Genomic DNA, 25048 nt, shown 5'->3' with positions numbered 1-25048 from the left:
TAATTTCAGTCTGTGACTGTCAAGTATGGTTTGGGAACAGAAAGTGTGTCAGTAAAACACTTGGCAAATCCATACTAAAACTTCTGACACATGCAATAATATCTTCATCCAGAGGCAAAACATTGCATTAATATTTAGTTGGAAGTGTTGTGTTAGAATTGCCTTTCAGCTGTATCTTTAGGATTACATTCTTTTGTCAAGTAAAATTTGTGTCAAAGCTTACTTAAATGTAACGTTTCCCTCATTGTAGAACAAGTTCTAAAGTTCACGGAAAACTGCAATAGTAGTTTTCCAAAACAAATGTGATGAAATAGCATTTACCATCAATCACAGATGCCCTACAGCAATACAAGGCACATAGGCAAGGCAGGCCTTTGAACATTAGACACCCAGTCTATGTTTGTTAGATGCTGGAAGACGTGGGATTGTTTATGGTGCGGTATTCATAGTTGCAAATGAAGCTCCTAGAAGATGAATTCGTGTAGCAAAAAACATGATCTAAAGAGCATCTTGAATTTCATTACGAAACAACTGTCAGTGTAAGCCTTCATGTGACAATAAACAAATTTATGAGATGTTTTCCCCCTTATCTGTATATGTAGTTGGCCTATAAAAGTGGAATGAAGTGGAAAATGATAAAGAAACAAAAGTAATTACTATAAAATGAACATAAATCGCCAGGCATAACAGATGGACTGCAGTGTTTCATTAATATGCACTGGATGCAACCTTGTAACATTTTAAAGAAAAAAAAAATGTCTGTGATATTTCTTAAGGAACATTCCCAGTAGCAACTGGATATTTGTTTATTATTTTATTAAAGGATATGTCAGTTGGATAAAATATTTTAGAAAAACAGCAGAAGGAGTTAAAAAATAACCTTCTGCCCCTAACGAGCAGTACTTTTTCCATCAATCCACCGCTGATGTCATTCCGATGCTTACCAGGTCCCCGATGCTTTCTGCTTCCTGTTCTCTCTCAACACACATGACATGGTCCTTTGGCAAAACACTAGCTGTCAGGTCACCACTGCAACCAGTGAGTGACTCAACAGTTATTTCCTGGGTGTCAAGAGGGACTAGTCCGTATAGACCAGCAGGGGACCCAATATGCATCAGAATGGCGTCTGTTCGTGAGGTGACTGTGTTGCTTGTTTTACTTTTTTCAACCATTTCTTCCCATTTGCTATGATTTTTTTTAAATCTACTTAAAGGGTTTCTACCACCACATTTTGACCTAATTACAGTACCTCTGCTAGTGTCTGCTGTACCTAACCATGCTATTGTAATTCCTTTCTCTGCAGCGTTACCCTTAAAAACGTAGTTTTATTGCTATGCTAATGAGCCTCTAGGTGCTTTTCAGCACCTAGAGGCTCCGTCCACTCACTATTTTCGCCGCCCAGCGCGCTCCAGCCCGCCCCTCTGCTCTAGATTGACAGCCTACTCGCGCCTGCGCCGAATACAGAAGCACACGGCGCAGGCGCGAGTAGGCTGTCAATCTAGAGCAGAGGGGCGGGCTGGAGCGCGCTGGGCTGTTGGACTGCTCCCTGCGCCGTAATCGGCGCAGTGAAGATGCCGGCGCAGGGAGACAGTCACTTCGCCTGCGCCGAATACAGAAGCACACGGCGCAGGCGCGAGAATTCGGCCGAGATGGAGAGAAGTAGGCTGTCAATCTAGAAGAGAGGGGCGGGCTGGAGCGGGCTGGAGCGGGCTGGAGCGCGCTGGGCAGCGGAAATAGTGAGTGGACGGAGCCTCTAGGTGCTGAAAAGACGCCCCCATAGCACCTAGAGGCTTATTTGCATACCAATAAAACTATGTTTTTTAGGGTAACCGCTGCAGAGAAAGGAATTACAATAGCATGGTTAGGTACAGCAGACACTAGCAGATCGCTAGTGTCTGACAGCTAATTAGGTCAAAATGTGGTGGTAGAAACCCTTTAAGAACCCCTCTGAATACTTTAAAAGAAGTCCTGTCACCTCTGCTGTCATGTCTGTTTTAGAAACTACTGTAACTGTATTCCTCATGTAATAACATTTCTGGAGCACGTTTTTTTATAAGTCTGTGTTGTGCTATTTCTTTATTTTTCCTTCTAGAAGTTATAAAAGAATTGCCAGGAATCTGCAATGATGGTCCATCTGGGTGTTACCAGTTAGAGGTGTGTCCCTGCACAGTCTGCCAAAATCCAAATAGTGATGCCAGTGTCAGACTGTTCAGGTACATGCTCCAATCCAATTAGTGATGCCAGTGTCAGACTGTTCAGGGACATGCTCCAACTACCACCACTCAGTTGGACCTTTATTGCAGACTGCTTGCAATTCATTCATAACTTCTAGTAGAAATTTTGAAGGAATGGTACAACGTAGAATTAAATGAAAAGTTGCTTCACAATTGTTTAAACATGGGAAAAGCAATTAGATACTAAAATTGTTATGTCAGCTAAGGTGACAAAATCATTTGTTTTCTAAAAATCAACAAACTTCTTAGTCACTTTCAGGACATGTTCACATGTGACAGATTTGTTACAGAAATTTCTGTGACTGAACATTTGTTCCATGCATCTTAACGGGTTTGTACAGCATGTGCATGGATCTCCAAGGATCTCCAAGCTACATTCAGATGAACGGAACACACAAAGCTTTCTACGACTAATATACTGCATATGAATATAGCCTTAGGCCCCTTGCAGACGAGCGTGTCCGGATTATGTCCGGATGCGTTGCGGATGCGTTCATTGAAAACTGCGCAATTTTGCTAATAAAGCCATTCAGTTTTGTTTGCGATCGCGTTCGGTTGTTCAGTTTTTATTGCGCGGATGCAATGCGATTTACTGCGTTTGGCACACGCATGCTAAAAAACTGAACGTTTGCAAACAACATCTCTTAGCAACCATCCGTGAAAATCGCATCGCATCCGCACTTGCTTGCGGATGCGATGCAATTTTCACGCAGCCCTATTCACTTCTATGGGGCCAGCGTTGCGCGAAAATCGCAGAATATAGAACATGCTGCCATTTTCACGCAACGCAAAAGTGATGCGTGAAAACCACCGCTCATGTACACAGACCCATTTAAATGAATGGGTCCGGATTCCATGCGAGCACAATGCATTCACATCATGCATTGCACCTGCGTGGAATTCTCGCTCGTGTGAAAGGGGCCTTAGAGATGAAATACCATTTTTGAATGAAAACAGTCATGTTTTTGTAATCCTGTATTTTAAAAAAATTTCTGAGATTTACTTAAATAAGTATAGTTAGAATGATTTACAGCTGGTTTTAAGAGTATGTGCGAATACTTACTAATTTTACTTGCAATTATTGATATGTTAAATTGTGCAGTGCTCTCCCGATCCAGTAATTCTTTTGTTGCGATGGTTCCCTCAGTTGGGTCAACAGAAAAATTGTCGTCCATATCACTTTTATCATCAATATAATATCTGTTTAAAAGAAACAATTCAGCAAGTGTAAAATTCTATAACAAGACTATTATCAATTACATTATATTTTACGGCAGGTTAACTGTTTGTCGTATTTCAGGCGCAATCTTCTACTTCTCCTCGCTCACGGCAGGTCTAAAATTGTGGGGGTGGCATGGGCGGGGAATGGTTCGGGCTGGCAGGCCCGTCTCATTTACCATTTTCTATGCCTGTTTTAGGTGTAGAAAAAGGTCTTGTGGTTATGCATATAAAACATCTTAAAACCCAACCTCATGTATGCCTTTGAGAAAGCCATAATGGCAAGACCGGTTGGGTTTTAAGAGGTTTTATACACATAACCACAAGATTTTAGTTCTATTAGTATAATTTTAAGAGTGTTAAATAAACTACATCAGATCCAACCCAGGGTGCGCTTGTTGGTTTTCCAATTGTGTGCAGTAAACTCCCAGACTCCATGAAGCAAAGGAACAGCCATAGCGATGTGTAACTGCAGTGTTTGAGACTGAACCAGCTTGGAGAAAGGAAGAGGGACGCTCCTGCGCCTAATAGCCAACTGCCTTGGCTACAATCTGGCTTACTGGGAATATCTAACAGCTCTACAGTGACTGATATGGTGAGATCTGGACTTTTTAATTGCTAACAAATCTACTGTGCTATTTAATAAAAAATAATAAAAAAAACTTCTCCAGGTCCAGGCTTTACTGTTTTCATTCTGGCCCGTTTCACAAGGACTTATTTGGACTTGTTTTTGAGCTACATATTCTTGTTTATTTGATATAAAAAGTAATGTTTTTGAACATCGTTTTATGATAACTTTCAACCAGTGCCAAGCAAGTTTCAGTACAGTAGGCATGATTTCCTATTGCTTTATTTTTTATAACTGTACTGTATGTGTTTCTAGTCTGCAATTTTCTCAGCTAACTTTTAAAAATAGATGCTATTTGAACTTCAATTAAAAGGTTCTCTGTAGGTGACCATTGCTTTGGCACATAATCATTATTAGAAGCCATAATTGAAGTCAGCTGTCAGCTATATGCTTCAGCTCTACATGGCTTATATATTTCTTCCATGTAAAGTATAAATTGTATTCATTTATCCAGTTAGCTCTATTTACTTTTAGAATGAACTATAATGGTGATTTCAAATAATAATAATAATTTGGTCAATTGTTTGTTTCACCCCTACCATTCAATTAGTTGCTAAATGAAAACCATCTTAGAGACATATTACACAGTAAAATCCATTATTATATAATTGGTCATTTTCCTTTAATTGTTAGATGAAGCCATTAGTCTAACATAAACTACTGTATTGTTTGTGGTTACAGTCACTGGTGTGTTCTTGTAATTTATTTTTATCCTCTCAGTAGGGATTTATATAAAAGGAAATTAATATACTGTATATGCCATGATCAATATTGAATGTTTTGTTATGGAGAGGTAGCGTACATAATGTTTTTCATTAGTTTCCAGACTATTAGGTACGCATGTTTGCGATAGGAGCAGTGTCGGACTGGGAACCCTAGGGCCCACCAGTGAAAGTGACTTTAGGGGGCCGACGCTACAGTTGCATGAAAAAATTGCTATTTCATTGTTGGGCCTTTATCACACAGCAATTTTACACTCGTATAGATCATACCAGTGTATTACTGTAGTGCAGCGGCGGCATGAAGCGCGCAGCATCATAGCAACCAATGACGCCGTGCGCTCCTGCTATCAGCAGGAATCCAGGCAGGCATACCACGGACCGCTCACGGCCACAGAACACGGACGTGTGCATTCGGCCTAAAGCTGATGACAGGTTCCCTTTAATGGAAAAGAAACCTGTTGAACTTAAAGGGTTTTTAGTTCAAATATGTGCAGCTTTTTATTTTTGTGCAATATAAATAAGTACAAACCGGATTCCAAAAAAGTTGGGACACTATACAAATCGTGAATAAAAACTGAATACAATGATGTGGAGGTGCCAATTTCTAATATTTTATTCAGAATAGAACATAAATCACGGAATAAAAGTTTAAACTGAGAAAATGTACCATTTTAAGGGAAAAATATGTTGAATCAGAATTTCATGGTGTCAACAAATCCCCAAAAAGTTGGGACAAGGCCATTTTCACCACTGTGTGGCATCTCCCCTTCTTCTTACAACACTCAACAGATGTCTGGGGACCGAGGAGACCAGTTTCTCAAGTTTAGAAATAGGAATGCTCTCCCATTCTTGTCTAATACAGGCCTCTAACTGTTGAATCGTCTTGGGCCTTCTTTGTTGCACCTTCCTCTTTATGATGCACCAAATGTTCTCTATAGGTGAAAGATCTGGACTGCAGACTGGCCATTTCAGTACCCGGATCCTTCTCCTACGCAGCCATGATGTTGTGATTGATGCAGAATGTGGTCTGGCATTATCTTGTTGAAAAATGCAGGGTCTTCCCTGAAAGAGATGACGTCTGGATGGGAGCATATGTTGTTCTAGAACCTGAATATATTTTTCTGCATTGATGGTGCCTTTCCAGACATGCAAGCTGCCCATGCCACACACACTCATGCAACCCCATACCATCAGAGATGCAGGCTTCTGAACTGAGCGTTGATAACAACTTGGGTTGTCCTTGTCCTCTTTGGTCCGGATGACATGGCGTCCCAGATTTCCAAAAAGAACTTTGAATCGTGACTCGTCTGACCACAGAACAGTCTTCCATTTTGCCACACTCCATTTTAAATGATCCCTGGCCCAGTGAAAATGCTTGAGCTTGTGGATCTTGCTTAGAAATGGCTTCTTCTTTGCACTGTAGAGTTTCAGCTGGCAACGGTGGATGGCACGGTGGATTGTGTTCACTGACAATGGTTTCTGGAAGTATTCCTGAGCCCATTCTGTGATTTCCTTTACAGTAGCATTCCTGTTTGTGGTGCAGTGTCGTTTAAGGGCCCGGAGATCACGGGCATCCAGTATGGTTTTACTGCCTTGACCCTTACGCACAGAGATTGTTCCAGATTCTCTGACTCTTCGGATGATGTTATGCACAGTTGATGATGATAGATGCAAAGTCTTTGCAATTTTTCGCTGGGTAACACCTTTCTGATATTGCTCCACTATCTTTCTGCGCAACATTGTGGGAATTGGTGATCCTCTACCCATCTTGGCTTCTGAGAGACACTGCCATTTTGAGAAGCTCTTTTTATACCCAATCATGTTGCCAATTGACCTAATTAGTGTTAATTGGTCTTCCAGCTCTTTGTTAGGCTCAAATTTACTTTTTCCACCCTCTTATTGCTACTTGTCCCAACTTTTTGGGGATTTGTTGACACCGTGAAAATTGGAATCAATGTATTTTTCCTTTAAAATGATACATTTACTCGGATTAAACGTTTGATCTGTCATCTACGTTCTATTACAAATAAAATATTGACATTTGCCATCTCCACATCATTGCATTCAGTTTTTATTCACAATTTGTTTAGTGTCCCAACTTTTTTGGAATCCGGTTTGTAATCAGGACAGGAGGAAGAAATGTAATGTTTATTTTTTTACATTTTGCACTTTATTTTCAACAAATTTGTGTTTTGCTAACACTTAGTCTTCATCTTTACATTGCTTGGAAAAAGATCTGTTACTGTGTTACACAATACACATTAAAAATGTATTGAAAAGTTTTGCAATTTGTAATTTTTGTATGCATACAGAAGAAAATAATATATCACAATATATATCGCATATCGCACATGCTTCAAATTATATCGCAATATAGATTTTAGGCCATATCGCCCACCCCTATACTGCAGTGATTACATGTGTTCTATTACATTGCATGCAACTGCCACATAATTTTCTCATTTTGATGGGAAGTTTGTCAGCTGTTCCATGCAACTCATATGCAGTTTTGTTTCTTATGAAATCACTTAGTTGCAGCTTCTGTCTATCCCCCAAATACATTCCCTTTTACTTCACATTTGGGAGATAGTTTTTTCCTTACATGTTTTTAGATCAAAAGGTGGACTGGAGTGTGTATTTAAGAAAAAAAAGAAACCATTCCTAAGAAAATATTAGTGAACATTTCCTTTTCCCTTTGAGTCATACTTTGATGCTTCTTTTGATTTTAAGTGATGTAGGGAAGAACGGATCTCTCAGGGTCCTAAAAGAATCTTCTCCATCCAGGCATACAGACAATAGCGCACACAGCCTCACTCACATGACTATATTCATATTTCGTCCCGAAAACGACAGAACTGCAAAATACAGATACCTTCAGTGTGTGCTCCACATGTTTCTCACTCCCACTAGAAATAACTATTCTCGTCCGCAATACGTAACAGAATAGGACATGTTCTATAATTTGCGGAATGGACATAGGGATGCAGACAGCGCATAGATGACATCTGTGTAAATGACAGGGTCTGTGTGCGATCTGCATGAAATGTGGCTAGCACACAAATGAAAAATACAGTTGTGTGCATGAGGCCTAGGATGCATGTTTTCACACACACACATAAGCAACTTTCATGCTCTTTTCACACACAAGCATACGTTTATTTGCAATCATTTGTATTTTTCCCCAGGCTGCTATAGTGACGTATTGTTGTGGTTGCAGAAGTCAAATGGCATACACCACTGAGACCAGTGATTGGCTGCAGCGGTATATGGGACGTCAACACTGCAATCACAACAGTAGATTGGGGAAGAATAGGAAGTTGTAGTGCTGGATAGGAGAGGAGTGGGAAGGTGAGTTTATTTTATTATTTTATTCATGTTCCTGCCATTGTCCCAAAAAGAAATATAGCTTGGAAAAGCAGTGTAGCACATTACTATTTTATGGTAGTGCATTTATGTTTCTACACATAAAGGCAAACTTTAATATACAACATGCACCTGACAGTCACCCCATTCACTTAACTGTAGCACCGCATTGCTGTGCAACATGTGTCACAGGCCAATTATGCTGAGTAGTCCAAGCTTTAATGTTTGTCTATGTGGGTAAAAACACCTACCTGTGCATGTTGTATAAAAAAGTGTGCCTTTATGTGTAAAAACGTAAATGCACTACCATAAAATAGTATTCAGGAAGGAAGCACTGCCTGTAGTACAGCTTGAGGCAGCATGGTGGGCCCCCCAGTGGTTGACATCTTTGTAGATTGTAGCAGGGGATCATGGATATGTTCAGGGGGCAGGGCCCATGAAGACAGGAGGTGGGCCCCTCCATGTAGCTCATTGACTGACACCTGCCTGCAGCTCAAGGAAAAAGTTTTAGTGACAGTGAGCTTTCAAACATGAAGGATCACTAACAGTGCAGGGGCCCACCGAGGAATTCACCGCCTCCCCGGTGGGCCAGTCCAAGCCTGGATAGGAGAAATGGAGAAGTAAGAAGAAGCTTCACTGTTGTATATGTTAACTAAAGACAGTAACTTGTGAACTAATGTAAACATATGCAATGCCAAATATGATTTATAGAATGTGGTTATAGTACTTGAATTTCTCCTAGCAGAATATTCAGAACCACCTTTTGGGTGGTAAAGTAATTTATTTGTGAAATATCACTCTCAGCTGTGAGACATATCAAATCTTTGTTGAGGCTTTGAATTACAAACAAATACATTAGACATTTGCAGGACATTCCATTATGTATTGATTAGGCTGTGCAAGAATTCAATTAGCCTGCATCTACACTTGGATGGATTAATCAGCTACTTCATAAAAATGGATTAAAAATGGTCAATTATCTTTTGTTACACAAAGTGCAATTTATTACCTGTAAGCAGCTTTAGTTCTTATTCCAAGAGTCTGAAGCTTGATTTTTCAGTTGGATTACTTACTGGAAGCCCTTTAAAATGTCTGGCCCTGTGGGTACTACTATATCTCACATATAGCTGGTTCTGACAACCTCCATGAACATTTAATTTATAAGGTATGTGCTTATAACCTATAGATGTAAGCAGAGTCTGCTGAAGGACCTGTGTTCACATGACTAAGCCGAGTGGGTCCTTAAGTCACAACCACATGAGAAAAGTGTTCTTTTACCTGTTCAGGCACATGTGGGAAATGTGCCACACTGAGAGAGATGTGTGCGCAGAGCTGAAGAGGAGAGATCCAGAGTTTTTCCTAGTGCAGTGGTGTGACCCAATCGGCAAAAGGTAAATCCCGGAATTATCCCTCGGCACTCATGTAAAACTTCTTGTCTTTATTTACAGCACTTTAAAACCATCAAATAATATAAAAAATTGCTATGTGTTTTGAATATAACAAAACATTCTTCCTAATGGCATTCATACTCATGTCTGAATACTCCTTTATAGCATGTTTGCCCATAGGATAACCTCCCCCAAAGGTTGGAGTCAGCAAGCTCAGGTGAACAAAATCAAAGTAGCGGAGCCCATCATGAATGGATGGAAGTTGCTATAGTTGCACATAGTTTAGTCAGGATAACAAATCAATGGACAAAACCCATAGCAACCAGACTTTTCTGAAATTTGACATTTCTGAAATCAAAAACATCTGAAATGTCATGCATGGTGCAATGTTACATATCATGGCTTATATAGGTACATGAGGTCCATACATATACAATCTAATCAGGAAAGCATATATACAAAAAAACGAAACAAAAAATCATAGCAACCAGAAACAACATCTGAACTCTCAGTTTAATTTTTTCTACTTTCTCCACTCCTATTACTTTCAGTGTTTCTATATGCTGCCAGCATGAACCTATGTAAAATGTTGGGGGGCTGTGGAAGCATTGCGGGTTCCTGGGTTTAGAATGTCCCATATGTGCTCCCCTATTCTCTTCCTCAGCTGACGTACTGTGCTTCTTATACTGTATATTGCATTGCCCAATGTTGGCTTTGTATACAGTATATAATATGTGTGGATGAACACTTCTGAGATCATTAGCCCTATTCAGAATAGGTAGATATTTTTTTAATCATTTTTATAGTTGTGTTGTATTTAGTACTGTATCTTTGGATGAAGGTGACCCCTTTAAACTACTTCCTCTTTTTTAAACTGCATCCTCTCCAGAAGAACACGTATCTGCCACAGTCTCGAATAGTGCATTGTAAGAGGAAACAGCGAGAGCTCAGAGAAGTGCTGTGGACCATAGGTCAGTCTCCGATGGAAGATCTCAGGAGATACATGTCAGGTGTATAGCACCTATGTGAAGTGTGTGTCAGAAAGGGCCTCTGATGCATCAAATTTCTTATTTAAGAAACTACAGATATACCATACTGGATACCTAAGGACTGTCAAGTTGTTATAAAGGCAATCAATCCATATATAGTCCACAGAACATTTTTGCTACCATAAATTTTCCTGTTATAAATGATCTCTGATTGTTGCCATCCACCTCCACCTTACATACTTAAAGATCTAATGATCCTTATGTATATCATAACCTCTTATACAAATTGCAAGGCTAAAATATTTTGACGCTATTAGCATTTACAGTATTATTAACTCATCATATTCAAGTACCGAAGTTCAACATACCCAAAAATTTGCTATATAATTTATGCTGCCTATGTGATATATTATTCATAGCTTTGTTAGAAAATCCCCTTCAGCTCTTTCCTCACGAAGAATGTTCAACTCTCATAGCCAACAGAGACTCATGCAGGCAATGTGCATTTTCTGACAGTGGGTATGATACCCTAGTGGGGAGGACGCACTTACTGCATAATCATTTCTAGCATACCAGTCTTACTATTTGCTTTGCAAATTTTAGATATAAGAAGTTTAACTTTTCACTTCCTAGTGGAATTCAAGCATCATATTCATTCACTCATAACATATTGTAGCAACCTGTCATTTATTGGATTTAATACAAAAATTTAATATGAGTATATTCATTAAAAATGGATTAAAAATATTTACCTAACAGGACTGGATCCTATGTCTAGGTCTTGTGCTGTAACAGCTCCTATGATGGTGCCCACAGGCGTGTCCTCATATACTTCCATGTTATAGAAAGGTTTGCTGAACAATGGAGGCTCATCAATATCCAGAACATTTATTTTTACTGTAGCTGTGTCTTTAAAAGGTCCCACTGAATTAAAATGATGATCCAGGTGCACATTGGAAGCCTCAACTTTAAATGTATAGGCCTTTTTTGTTTCAAAATCCAGAGGCTGAAAAATGAAATGTAATATTTTATGAAACTTTCAATTCTGTAAGACTGGGTTAGAGACATGTGAGTTATTGCCTGTAACTGAATTACTATGGCTAAATCTTTCTCTCCTTTGGCCTTTCATTTTTTTTATTTAATTTTTTTTATGTTTTACTCTCTTGCCTTCCCAGAATCACAACTTTTTTTTATTTTTCCATTCAAATAGCTGTACGAGAGCTTGTTTTCTGCTGAACTACATGTACTGAACTACATGTACTCTCTAACGACACCATTTATTATTGCATACAATGCAGTGAGAAGTTGTAAAATGCAACTCTGCCAGTTTTACTGAATATGTTTTTACTGCATTCCTCATGAGGGAAAGCTGACATGTTACCTTTCTTCTGTAGATCAGTACAATTACAGTGATAACACTTTTTAGCTTTTCTTGTGTTTAATATTTACAAAAATTAAAACTTTCAAAAGGAAAAAAAAAATATTTTCTTTGCATTGCCATATTCTGACCCCCATATATTTTTCATATTTAAATCTACAGTTTTGTGGGTGCTCATTTTTTGCATGACAATCTTTACCTTTTTATTGATATTGGGTTGTGTATGACCCTTTGATCACTCTTGGCATCCGCTCAGCTCACATTTGAGGTGCATGTATGGCAGACGTCAGGGAGGAGTTATACCTACCACCCATTGTTCTGGCATGGGGGGCTACTTTGTTTATGTCTGTTGCCTTGAGCTTTTATTTCTTCTTGTATTTATATTGAGGTACAGTATGGTTACTAGGGTGCTACAAGGATAGGTTCTCATGTAGGGCTGCCCTTTTTGGGGCACATGATTTGCATCTTTCTTGACATATAGCCTAAGAAAAATTGATGGCATCACCCCACTTTTTTCATTCCACTTACAAGATCCACTTTATTGTGTCTTGCTCATCCGGTGCAACAACACTGGGGCATGTTTTCAGAAATACATACAAATGTGTCCATGGGATCCTATGAATAGTATCTCTCATCTGACACAGTAAAAAAAATGCATGTGTTAGGCCCCCTTCACACGGGCATCACGGGAGAGGGCCAGATGTGTTCAGGGTGCATTGCGGGAAGCACGCAATTGCAGTCAGTTTTGACTGTGACTGCGTTCCGATGTTCAGTTTTTTCCGCATGAGTGCAATGCGTTTTGCACGCGCGTGAGAAAAAACTGAATGTGGTACCCAGACCCGAACCCGGACTTCTTCACTGAAGTTCGGGTTTGGGTTTAGTGTTCTGTAGATTTTATTATTTTCCATTATAACATGGTTATAATGGAAAATAATAGCATTATTTAATACAGAATGCTAAGTATAATGTGAATTGAGGATTAAAACATAATAAAACATAACTCACCTCATCCACTTGATCGCGCAGCCGGCATCGTCTTCTTTCTTCTTCAGGATCTTCTATCTTTATTCAGAAAGACCTGCTATGACGTCACTGCGCTCACCACACGGTGAGCGCGATTACGTCATCAAAGGTCCTTTTGCCGTTCCTGAAAGAAGATGAAAGAAGACGATGCCGGCTGCACAATCAAGTGGATGAGGTGAGTTAATTTTTTATTTTTTTTAACCCCTCAAGGCACATTTTACTAAGCATTCTGTATTAAGAATGCTATTATTTTCCCTTATAACAATGCTATAAGGGAAAATAATACAGTGAATAGACTTTAATGGGGTCCGGGTTGCTCATCCCTATCATCTCCTAGCAACCATGTGTAAAAATCGCACTGCTTCTGCACTTGTTTGCGGATGCTTGCGATTTTCACGCAGCCCCATTCATTTCAATGGGGCCTGCGTTGCGTGAAAAATACATAATATAGAACATGCTGCGATTTTCATGCAACGCACAAGTAATGCGTGAAAATCAGGTTCACCTCACACATGCACCCACCCGGAATTCTCGCCCATGTGAAAGGGGCCTTAAAGATATACTGTATGTTTTTATTTACATGGAAGCCAATGAGCAACAGATAGGCAATGGATAGAAAACCGTACATCAAAGCATTCGTCAAGGATATATATTTTTATTCATGTTTGTTTAACCTCTCATGCTGAACATACATATCGGAATATGTCAAGTTCAGAGACAAGTTAAGGAAGGACACATCTGTACATTTAGGGGATAATTTATTATACTGAAATACGCCTATATTAGGCATATTTTAGGCACAGATTGCGGCGCAATGGTTAGTTGTGCTGCAATCTGCGATTTCTCTCCGCTCATGCCAGGTCTAAAAAATGGGTGTGGTCTGGGCGGGCAAAAGGACTGGCCAGAGGACCCATCTTTGCAATTTTCTACTAGATCCCCTGAGGAAGCGACTGTGAAACGCGCGTCGGGGTCAGGACTACATTGGTTGGTATTATTTCCTACATTAATTACTCTTTGATGAAATGTTGCATTTACTTTATTGGAAGAGAAAAATATATATCCAGCTCACCATAAGCGCTCGGTGCACGGAGAGGACCGGACTCGTCCTTTATGCAATCCCAGTAAAAGCAAATTCTCCAGCATCCGTCAGTATTAGTTATTAGGTTATGATTAAGAACTTTCCAGTTTGAAACATGTTAACCTGTGGTGGAGGGTGGTGAAGATTGCAGCATGTACTTTTATACCGATCTACAATAAAGACGACTAATACTGACGGATGCTGGAGAATTTGCTTTTATTGGGATTTACTTTATTGCACTGAGCACTTTATTTGTCATTTGTATGGTACTTTTCCTCTGACCCACATTTTTTCTAGTAAGTTGCAATTTGGGGTAAACCTTTTGCCCCTCTCTCCATTTGGTCTAGTTGGTGTAGAAGGAAATTGAATATTAATACCTTTCATCTATGGGTTTTGTAGATTGACATCTGACACTTTGTATGTGGCCCTGTTTTTCCTTATCCCTGTGTATGTATGCTGGTAGTACCGGATTTTAAATATTTTGTATAATTGATTAATAAAATATGTATTTTATACACTATACTGCTGTGTATTCTTTTCTTGGGTTGGCGATTTGAGTTTGCTATACACAACAATAATTTTGTTGGGACATAACGTTATTTCGGTGTCCATTTTCTACTCCTTTTTTAGGAGTAGAAAAAGATCTAAAGGTAAGACAGCTCGGAAGCTGTCTTACATTTAAAACTGGTGGAAGATAAGTTATAAGGAGGCCGACGTCTACATATCTTCGGTGAAACAACCAACGCGCGGCGTCTAAATAAATTATGTTAAGTTATGTTTTGTATGTACTGTAAGTCTAGTCAGTAATAGAGGTCTTTTTGGGGGGCTTACTATTTACCAACTATTTACTTTCAGTCTTTTCTGGCCTCTTTAATTGTGCAATCTGAACTTCTTTGTCAGTATACAAAAAAAAATATTTATTCATGACTAGGGCCTCAGCCATAAACATGGCTTCAGTAGTCTGACACCACATGCTACCTTCTAAATGCAATTAACACTTAGGGTACTTTCACACTAGCGTTAGAAGAATCCGGCAGGTAGTTCCGTTGCCGAAAATGCCTGTCAGATCCGGAAATCCGTATGCAAACGGATATCAATTGTTTCTGGATCCGGATGCAGATCCGTCTGACAAATGCATTGCAATACCAGATCCGTCTCTCCGGTGTCATCTGGAAAAACGGATCTGGAATTTATCTTTTTTATCTTTTTCACAGATTTAAAGGTCTGTGCATGAGCAGACCGGGAAGCCGGATGCGTTTTTCCGGAACACTTGGTACCAGATCCGGCATTAATACATTTCAATGGAAATTAATGCCGGCAATCCGGCAATCCAGCAAGGATTCTGGAATCTTGGCCGGAGAAAATACCATAAAAGGGACTGAACTGAACCCCTATGACGGAACTCAATACCAGAAAACTTTAACGCTAGTGTGAAAGTAGCCTTACAGTCTTTATTGTCCCCAATCTTTTATCTCTTCTTTCTCAAAGTGTCACATATTACAATAAGGCACATTCCTCAAATGTACTTTCTTCAATCATGTATTAAGTATGCCAAACATGTGACAATCACACTCATCAGTAGATTATCTTCATAACAAGTTTATCTTCAAACCTACTACTCTGCCCTTCGCAGTGCAAAACGAGGCTATGTATTTCACTACTCTTATCTCTTTATTACAGTATGTAATAATCCATAACAACTCTTTGATAGTTTTCACTTTCTCCTTATTCATAAAGTGCAGGCACATATCTCAGATCTAAATGCTGGAGACCTGCCACTTTCAGACTTAAAAAAGGCATCAAGAATGAAATCCTCTGAGCCTTCACCATTCTTGGCTTTTGACCCAATAACGGAAGAAGATCTACTGAGGACTAAATGTCATAGCTACTCACTCTTCTCAGTCTCTATGCAGTGTTTGGCACTGAAGACAACTAATTGCTACTTAACATGCCCCCCTTTACTGACTTAAAGGGAATCTGTCACAACATACCTCTGTAGTAATACAAGTGCAGTATCAGATGTGTGCAGGTCTCCTGATTCAGATAATGTTTCCCCATCCTAATCAGAGCCTTTATTCCTGAAAAGTCCATGGTTTTGTGATATGCAAAATAGCTGATTTGTGAAACAAGGGCATCATCCCCACTCCGTATTGCTGCCCACTCATCTTTTCTGATCCTCTGTTCTTGTGTATGCGCCGGCACTTCAGGAATGGGCACATGTGCAGAACAGCCCTGATGCTTGCCAGGACTGCATAGTCCATTAGTGGCACACATTAGAACACAGGGCCAGGAAGGAGAGATTACATCTTTGCTGCCTGGCCATGTCACTCAAAGCTGGGTGGGGAGGGGGCTGGCCGAGATAAGAAGCCAGGCTTTTGGTGCAAGCATGACCCCCTCATTGCTCCAAACATCTAATTTGTATATCACAAAATCACAGCTTTCTTAGGAATGTGGAAAACAATCAAGATGGGGGAAATAGCATTTGAATCAGAGGTACTGCACAACTCCGACACTGCACTTGGATTACTATGGAGGTACGTGGCAACAGATTCCACATAAAAAGACTAATCCTGTTGGTTTTCTTCCTACATGTCTGACCACACATTTAGTGGATTATTTGCCAGCTCTACTTTTTTTCATCTTCCCTTTACTGTTGGGGTTCCTCAGGGTTCAGTCCTAGGTCCTATTCTCCTTTCTCTCTACACAGTCTCTGTTGGGCAGACTATCATCAGATTTGTCTGTTAGCACCATCACTACACTACATGCCTGACCCAATATATGATTCCAATACTGCAAAACACCAGTGATTGTCTGTCCACTGTCTCTATCATCATGTCTTCTTGATAACTGATTTTAAAAACCTACTACTTACTGAATAATAATCAGCCTTCCCCTGTACAAACTCTAGCCTCTCCAATCTGAATGCATCAGCCAGGCTCATCTTTCTGTCAAACCATGGCACCGTTACCTTCAACCTGTGCCAGTCACTGCTCGTTTGCCTGTTCACTCTATAATTCATTTTAAAATCAGACCTCTCACACAAAGTCCTCCCCGCTGCCCCCCAAACTCCTCTCATCCTAATGCATTTCACATCTGTGTATATATAGATACATACTTGGTAATTGGCTCAAGCTTTCTACTTCTACCTCTATTTCCGTGAGCAGGGCCATCATTCCTTTTGTTTGAATTACAGTACTCATTTGCTACTCTGTAATGTCTGATTTTCCCTGCGCATGAACCTTCTGAAATGTAAAGTGCTATGGAATATGTTGGCATTATATAAAGATATATAAAGGCTATTATTATTACAGTTATTGTTACAATTATCATTACCAAGTCAGGAAAAATGTTTTCTAACAGTGTGTGAGACCCTGACACTTTTAAACAATCACTATGATTTTTAATGCAGTGAAAAAATATATATTACAAACATATTTACATTAGTATTACAAAAAAAGAAGCATATTCCCAAAATTTTCTGTGGAAGGCAAGATAAACATTAAACCAACATAAATGATTCTTGTCCTAGAGAGACATCTGGTGGCAACTTACCATACTGACCATTTTTGAGCTATAATCCCAACAGCAAGCTCTTTCAAGCAGGGTCTTCACTCTGTTTGCATGGGTGATTATTTTGGTATATGTAATGTCTGACTTTGTACATGTGCCGCTGATTTGTAAAGTATTGCAGAAGGCTATACCCAGATTTTTATTATCATCATCATTATTATAAGAAAAAACAAAGAACAATATGTATCACACTACTCTTGATGTAGGAATCAAAATTTCCTCTGTTTTAAAACAGCACCATAATGTTGTATTTAAACCGTAATGTTGTACTTTCTAGATCAATGTGACAAATTCAAATATTTGAAAATTAGAATAAACAATCAATATTCACAGTTATTTGAGAGCCCCCTTTATAGACATGCTGTTTTTTTCTGATGATATTTTGTTAAATTATTTAATGTATATTCTAAACCCTAGATAGAAACATAGCCCATTATATTCCATTATAATAGCTACATAGTTATTTTACAGGTTTACCATACTTACTAGGGTATCCTCAGTCATCAGTATCTAATCGGTGGGGGTGTGACTCCCGACAACCCCGCTGATCAGCTGTTTGAAGAGGCTGCAGTATTCTGGTGAGGGCTGCTGCCTCTTCACATCTTATTAAGCACAATGCAGTCCAATGTATAGTAGCTGTCCTTGTATTGCAGCTCAGGAACTGAACTGCTCCCGGGCCACATAGACGATAAACGCAATGTCACTGGCCTAGGAAGAGACCGTGGCGCTTGAGGAGAACCACAGGCTCTTCAAACAGCTGATAGTTGGGGGTTCTGAGAATCAAACCACCTCCGATCAAATACTGATGACCTATCCTAAGGATAGATTATTAGTATTTTTTAATACTTTAAACACTTTAAATGTTACTAACCAGAGAACCACACCCATTTTTCCAGTATATGTCACAATCTAGTCATTTGTGAGCCGCTCAAAAGCATTTTTACAAAAGCCCTAAAGCACTTGTAACTACTGTATATGCCTCTCCTAACTAAATGGTGTGTGTATACTTGTGTATATATATATATATATATATATACCTGTATATATATACAGTATCATAACTGCTAACTGTCCCAAATTTGCCAGGACTGTCCTTGATTTTCATAGACAGTCCCAGCAAATTAAGGCTTATATGCCCTGATTTTACCAACTTAAATGTTGGTAAGTATGTAGTGTGTATGTATGTATTACTGCGCTGATGGATTTAAATGAAAATAAATAAAGCAACTCTGCAAATACTTTCAACATACTTCATCAACTCAGCAGACCATAAATGATCCCTGTGTGTGGCTGCATTCTTCCTTCCTTCTGTCCCATACAGTATTTACTCTTGGTAGGTTAGTAAGACATACAGTACAGTAGGAGATAATGGAAGGAAGTAACACGTGATTGCAGGATTAGACTAAATGGACTGGTTTGTAATCTGTAACCATAGGAATACAGAACATTGGCACTGTAGATATAACCAAAAATATTTCAGATGCATTGGTAAAATATAATAGCTATACTGGTGTGTGTATTGTCTGCAAATTAAAGTCAAGCAAAAGGTTTTAAAGGGTGTTTCCAGAAGTAATGATATTATATTAATATACTGTATAATAACAATTTTATGTAACATCCATAGCCTGCCTCCTGGAAAAGAAGATTCACACTTATCTTCTCCACTCATCGCTAGTCCTCTACTGTCTCCTTCTTCTGGTGCCCCCACTGTTTACTGTTGAATCTTCTTTTCCAGGAGGCAGACTGGGGGCATTACATAAAATACAATTATCACCAGAAAACACTTTTAAGAGGTGGTCTGGCTGAAATTATTTATTTTAGGCTACTTTCACATCTGCGTCCTTTCTGGTTTTGAGATCCGGCAGAGGATCTCAAACCCAGAGGAAAATGCTTCAGTTTTGTCGCCATTGAATTTCAATAGGGATACAACTGAACAGACCGGAACAGAGTGCACCAGAATGAATTCCGTTCCATTTTGTTGCATTCCAATTCCGGACACAAAAAAGCTGCAAGCAGAATTTTTGTGTGCATCATGAACCTGGAAGTAGCAAAAACTATGCAAGTTAATAATGCCGGATCAGTTTTTTCGGACACAACAAAATCGGTTCTGGCACCCATTGACTTAGGGCTCTTTCACACTTGCGTTGTCCGGATCCGTCGTGTACTCCATTTGCCGGAAGTGCCCGCCGGATTCGTAACACCGCAAGTGAACTGAAAGCATTTGAAGACGGATCCGTCTTCAAAATGCGTTCAGTGTTACTATGGCAGCCAGGACGCTATTAAAGTCCTGGCTGCCATAGTAGTAGTTGGGAGCGGGGGAGCAGTATACTTACCGTCCGTGCGGCTCCCGGGGCTCTCCAGAATGACGTCAGAGCGCCCCATGCGCATGGATGACGTGATCCATGCGACACGTCATCCATGCGCGTGGGGCTCCCTGATGTCACTCTGAAGCGCCCCGGGAGCCGCACGGACGGTAAGTATACTGCTCCCCCGCTCCCCACTACACTTTACCATGGCAAACAGGACTTTAGCGTCCTGGCAGCCATGGTAACCATTCAGAAAAAGCTAAACGTCGGATCCGGTAATGCGCCAAAACGACGTTTAGCTTAAGGCCGGATCCGGATTAATGCCTTTCAATGGGCATTAATTCCGGATCCGGCCTTGCAGCAAGTGTTCAGTATTTTTGGCATGAGCAAAAAGCGCAGCATTCTGCGGTATTTTCTCCGGCCAAAAAACGTTCCGGTCCTGAACTGAAGACATCCTGATGCATCCTGAACGTATTTCTCTCCATTCAGAATGCATTGGGATAATCCTGATCAGGATTTTTCCGGCATAGAGCCCCGACGACGGAACTCTATGCCGGAAAAGAACAACGCAAGTGTGAAAGAGCCCTTACAATGGTATTTGATTCAGATGCCAGCATGTTCATTTTCAATATAATACAATTGGATCCGTTCTGAGTAGATGCAGCTGGTTATATTATTCAAACGGATGCGTTTTCCTGCGGTTTTGAGATCATTTGACAGATCTCAAAACCGGAAAGGAAGATGCAAATGTTAAAGTACGATAGCCTTATTTTTTTTTTACAGAGGCTGTTTGCAGATGCTTCCTAGGTCCCCTGCCAGTCTTTGCTACAGGAAATGAAAACAGGAGGGGGATCGGTGAGGTATTCTGAGCCTTTTTCGGTATACTGAGATTGTAGAATTTTTATTTTTTTTTATTAAAAAAAAAATTGATATATATATATATATATATGAACTAGGCAACCCGGATTTGCTCATGTAGTTTAGAATTCCTTCTTATTTTTCTCTCTAGGTGTGTCAAATGTGTGTCAAATTGTGTTAATGCAATCCTCCCATATATGCTATATTGTCATGTATACTATACCAGTGTGTGAATATGCACGAATGTTTCTCCTTTACAGTTTGTGCAGTGACTTACCTTTTTTAGGATTAAAATCCCTTCCTGTGTATCATTATCTGTTATGATATCAAAAAGATTCCCACCATCTCCAGGAACAATATTGTACTCAATTTCTGCATTTATTCCAAAATCAGGGTCCACTGCCCGTATTCTTCCAATTGGTGACCTAACTTGTGAATTCTCTGGTACTTTTAAATGAAATATACCTGGTAAAGACAGACAAAAGAAAAAGAACTAGTTAAACACCCTTCAACTATCAGAAACAGTGTTCTATTTCTATTTCTAAAACATAGATTTTCATTTAATAAACTGCAAAGAGGGAACTCACAGCCCTAAAATTGTTTCTACAGATAATGGAAATTATGGAGATCATGCAAATTCAGGAGTCCTTCAAACAGTCCCACTTTACTTGTCATGTCATAAAGAAACTGACAAAAATCAGGAGATTGGCTAAAATGCTATACTTGATAAGTTAGAGTAAACCCTTTCCTATCTGGAATAGCTTACACTAGTGCAGAACAGATCATGAGTAGTGTTGGGCGAACATGCACTTTTTTACTCGAACACCGCGTGTGCTTGAGCACGATGCTCGAGTCTCCTCCCCGCACGTTTGTTGACTGCTACGCAGCCAATAAACGTGCACGGAGGTACTGGCACTCACTGTAATGCCGTAGCCATGTTGGTTACTGACATTACAGTGATTGGCTGGCCGGAACACGTCACCAAGTGCTAGATAGCACCCAATGACACGTGGTTCGGCTCAGTATTAATCAGGGAGAGCTGCAGCAGAAAAGACAGATAGTGTAGAGACAGGAATTGGTTTATTTTTTTAGGCAGGGTTTATTGTTGAAAGGTGTTAGAGACTCAAAAGTCCTTTTAAGGACTATTGTTTTATCTGTCTGCAATATATATTATTAGCAACCTGCGCTAAATTGCATTTTTTTTTGCTTTTTTAAGTGTTACTACACTGAGCAAAAATATAAACACTTTCGGTTTTTCTCCCATTTTGCATGAGCTGAACTCAAAGATCTGAAACATTTTCTACATACACAAAAGACCCATTACTCTCAAATATTGTTCACAAATCTGTCTAAATCTGTGTTAGTGAGCACTTCTCATTTGCCAAGATAATCCATTCCACCTCATAGGTGTGGCATATCAAGGTGCTGATTAGACAGCATGAATATTGCACAGGTGTGCCTTAGATTGCCCACAATAAAAGTCCACTTTGAAATGTGCAGTTTGTTCATACAGAACAATGCCACAGATGTCGCAACGTTTGAGGGAGCGTGCAATTGGCATGCTGACTGCAGGATGTATACCAGAGCTGTTGTCCGTTTAATAAATGTTCAATTCTCTACGATAAGCCGTCTCCAAAGGCGTTTCAGAGTATATTCAACTGGCCTCACAACCGCAGACCACGTGTAATGACACCAGCCCAGGACCTCCACATCCAGCATGTTCACCTCCATGATCGTCTGAGACCAGCCACCCAGACAGCTGCAGCATTAATCGGTTTGCATAACCAAAGAATTTCTGCACAAACTATCAGAAACCGTCTCAGGTAAGCTCCTCTGCATGCTCGTCGTCCTCATCGGGGTCTGGACCTGACTGCAGTTTGTCGTCGTAATCAACTTGAGTGGGCAAATACTCAAATTTGATGGCATCTTGCAAGTTAGAGAGGTGTTCTGTTCATGGATGAGTCCCGGTTTTCACTGTTCAGGGCAGATGGCAGACAGCGTGTGTGGCATTGTGTGGGTGAGCAGTTTGCTGATGTCAATGTTGTGGATCGAGTGGCCCATAGTGGCAGTGGGGTTATGGTATGGGCAGGTGTATGTACATTATGAACAACGAACACAGGTGCATTTTGCACCAGTAGCACCACGACCAGGGCCACATCTCTTATTTGATGCTCTCCTCATTCTTTGAGGTCACCCTCCGAACTAACAGACAGATTAACTATATTAATTTCCCTGTCACGTATAAAGTGCACGTGTATCTCACACCAAAAATGGGAATATGCCACCCACTGAACTAATAGATGGATTAACTATATTAATTTCCCTGTTACATATGCAGTGCACGTGTATCTTACACCAAAAATGGGTATATGTCACTGATTGAACTAACAGTCAGATTAACCATATTCATTTCCCTGTCACATATGCAGTGCATGTGTGTCTCACACCAAAAATGGTTATATGTAACCCATCAAACTAACAGTCAGATTAACTATATTAATTTCCCTGTCATGTATAAAGTGCACATGTATCTCACACCAAAAATGGGTATATGTCACCCATCAAACTAATGGATGGATTGACTATTATATTTTTGTGTCAAGGGTATAAAAATGATGCATTGCACCCACAAAAAATCACTATAGGTCACCCACAGAATTAACAGCCAGATTAATTATTACATTTCTGTGTCAGGGGTGCAAAGCTGGAGCATTGCACACACTAAAAATCGCTATAGCTCATCTGCAGAATTAACAGCCAGATTTATTATTATATTTATGTATCAGGGGTGCAAAGCTGGTGTATAGCACCCACAAAACAAATAGCCGAATTCCTAACAATCTCCCTTGCTTCAGCTGCCTGCTTCCTGTCCCTGCCCTACTCAGAGCTGATGGGCGGGGCTACACATGATCCAGCTTGTATAGAGGCTGGGTCACAAAATGTACCGTCCAATCACAGCCATGCCATTACTAGGCATGGCTGTGATGGCTTCTAAGTGCCCACAGCTTAAAAGCTTGTTGATTGGCTGCCCTGCAGCCTTTCAAAATCTTTATTTAATGCCCACACACTGAACTCGAACCCCAACTTTTCCAGCAAAGTTCGGGTTCAGGTCCGGGTATTGGGTTCGCTCAACACTAATGGCAACAAAACAATTTTCCTTGAAATGGGGTAAAGAAGTCATACTCACCTCATCCATTTCAGCGCAAGGAGCCCGCCACCACCATCTTGAATGAAGATCCCGCACGGTGATGTATGGACGTCACACGTAGGCCAATGTGATGGCGTCATCACAGGCTGCGCAAGATTTCGCTCTGGATCTTCAATCAATATGGCAGCATTGGGCTCTTCGCGATCAAATAAATGGTGGAAAGTATGATTTTATTATTATTATTTTTTTATTATAGGCCTTAACCTCTTCAGGACACAGGGCGTACAGGTAAGCCCTGATGTCCTGGTACTTAAGGACACAGGGCGTACCTGTACGCCCTGTGTATTTCCGATCACCGCCGCGCGGCGGGCGGTGATCGGAAGCCGGTGCCTGCTCAAATCATTGAACAGGCACCTCGGCTAAATGTGCGGGGGAGTCCCGTGACCCCTCCATGTCGGCAATCGCCGCAAACCGCAGGTCAATTCAGACCTGCGGTTTGCGGATTTTACCTATTGCGGTGGCGGCGGTGCCATCAGGTCCCCATGCGGCTGTAGGGGGGACCCGATGGCATGGAAGGCAGCGCAATGCCTAAGAAAGGCATCACGCTGCCTTCTGGTGATGAGCGTGTGAGATCCAGCCCCCTGAATCTCACAGGCCGGAAGCTGTATGAGTAATACACACAGTATTACTCATACACCCAATGCATTCCAATACAGAAGTATTGGAATGCATTGTAAAGGATCAGACCCCCAAAAGTTCAAGTCCCAAAGTGAGACAAAAAATAAAGTGAAAAATTTAAAGTTCCAAGTAAAAATAAACAAAAACGTAATTTTACCCAAATAAAGTAAAAAAAAAATTGGTAAAAAATAGGGGGGAAAAATAGACATATTAGGTATTGCTGCGTGCGTATCGACCGGCTCTAAAAACATATCACATGACCTAACCCTTCAGATGAACACCGTAAAAAAATAAAAAATAAAAACTGTGCTAAATAAACCATTTTTTGTCACCTTACATCACAAAAAGTACAACAGCAAGCGATCAAAAAGGCGTACGCCCACCAAAATAGTATCAATCTAACCATCACCTCATCCCGCAAAAAATGAGCCCCTACCTGAGACAATCGCCCAAAAAATTTAAAAAAT

General features: G+C 40.2%; 1 protein-coding gene across 1 annotated transcript in view; it reads right to left on the bottom strand.

The window, feature by feature from the left end:
- CDH12 (cadherin 12) overlaps window positions 1-25048 on the bottom strand; it is a 456943-nt gene that overhangs the window by 46538 nt on the left and 385357 nt on the right. The window contains exons 6-8 of the mRNA XM_040432577.1: window positions 21033-21220; window positions 11295-11548; window positions 3298-3434 (exon numbers count right to left, since the gene is read on the bottom strand). Coding sequence (XP_040288511.1) covers window positions 3298-3434; window positions 11295-11548; window positions 21033-21220 — 579 coding nt within the window. The remainder of the gene's footprint in view (window positions 1-3297; window positions 3435-11294; window positions 11549-21032; window positions 21221-25048) is intronic.

Source organism: Bufo bufo, chromosome 5, assembly GCF_905171765.1.
Source record: "Bufo bufo chromosome 5, aBufBuf1.1, whole genome shotgun sequence".
In the NCBI taxonomy this organism is placed as follows: Eukaryota; Metazoa; Chordata; class Amphibia; order Anura; family Bufonidae; genus Bufo; species Bufo bufo.
The sequence above is the reverse complement of the archived record's forward strand: the minus strand, read 5'-3'. Positions and strand labels throughout refer to the sequence as shown.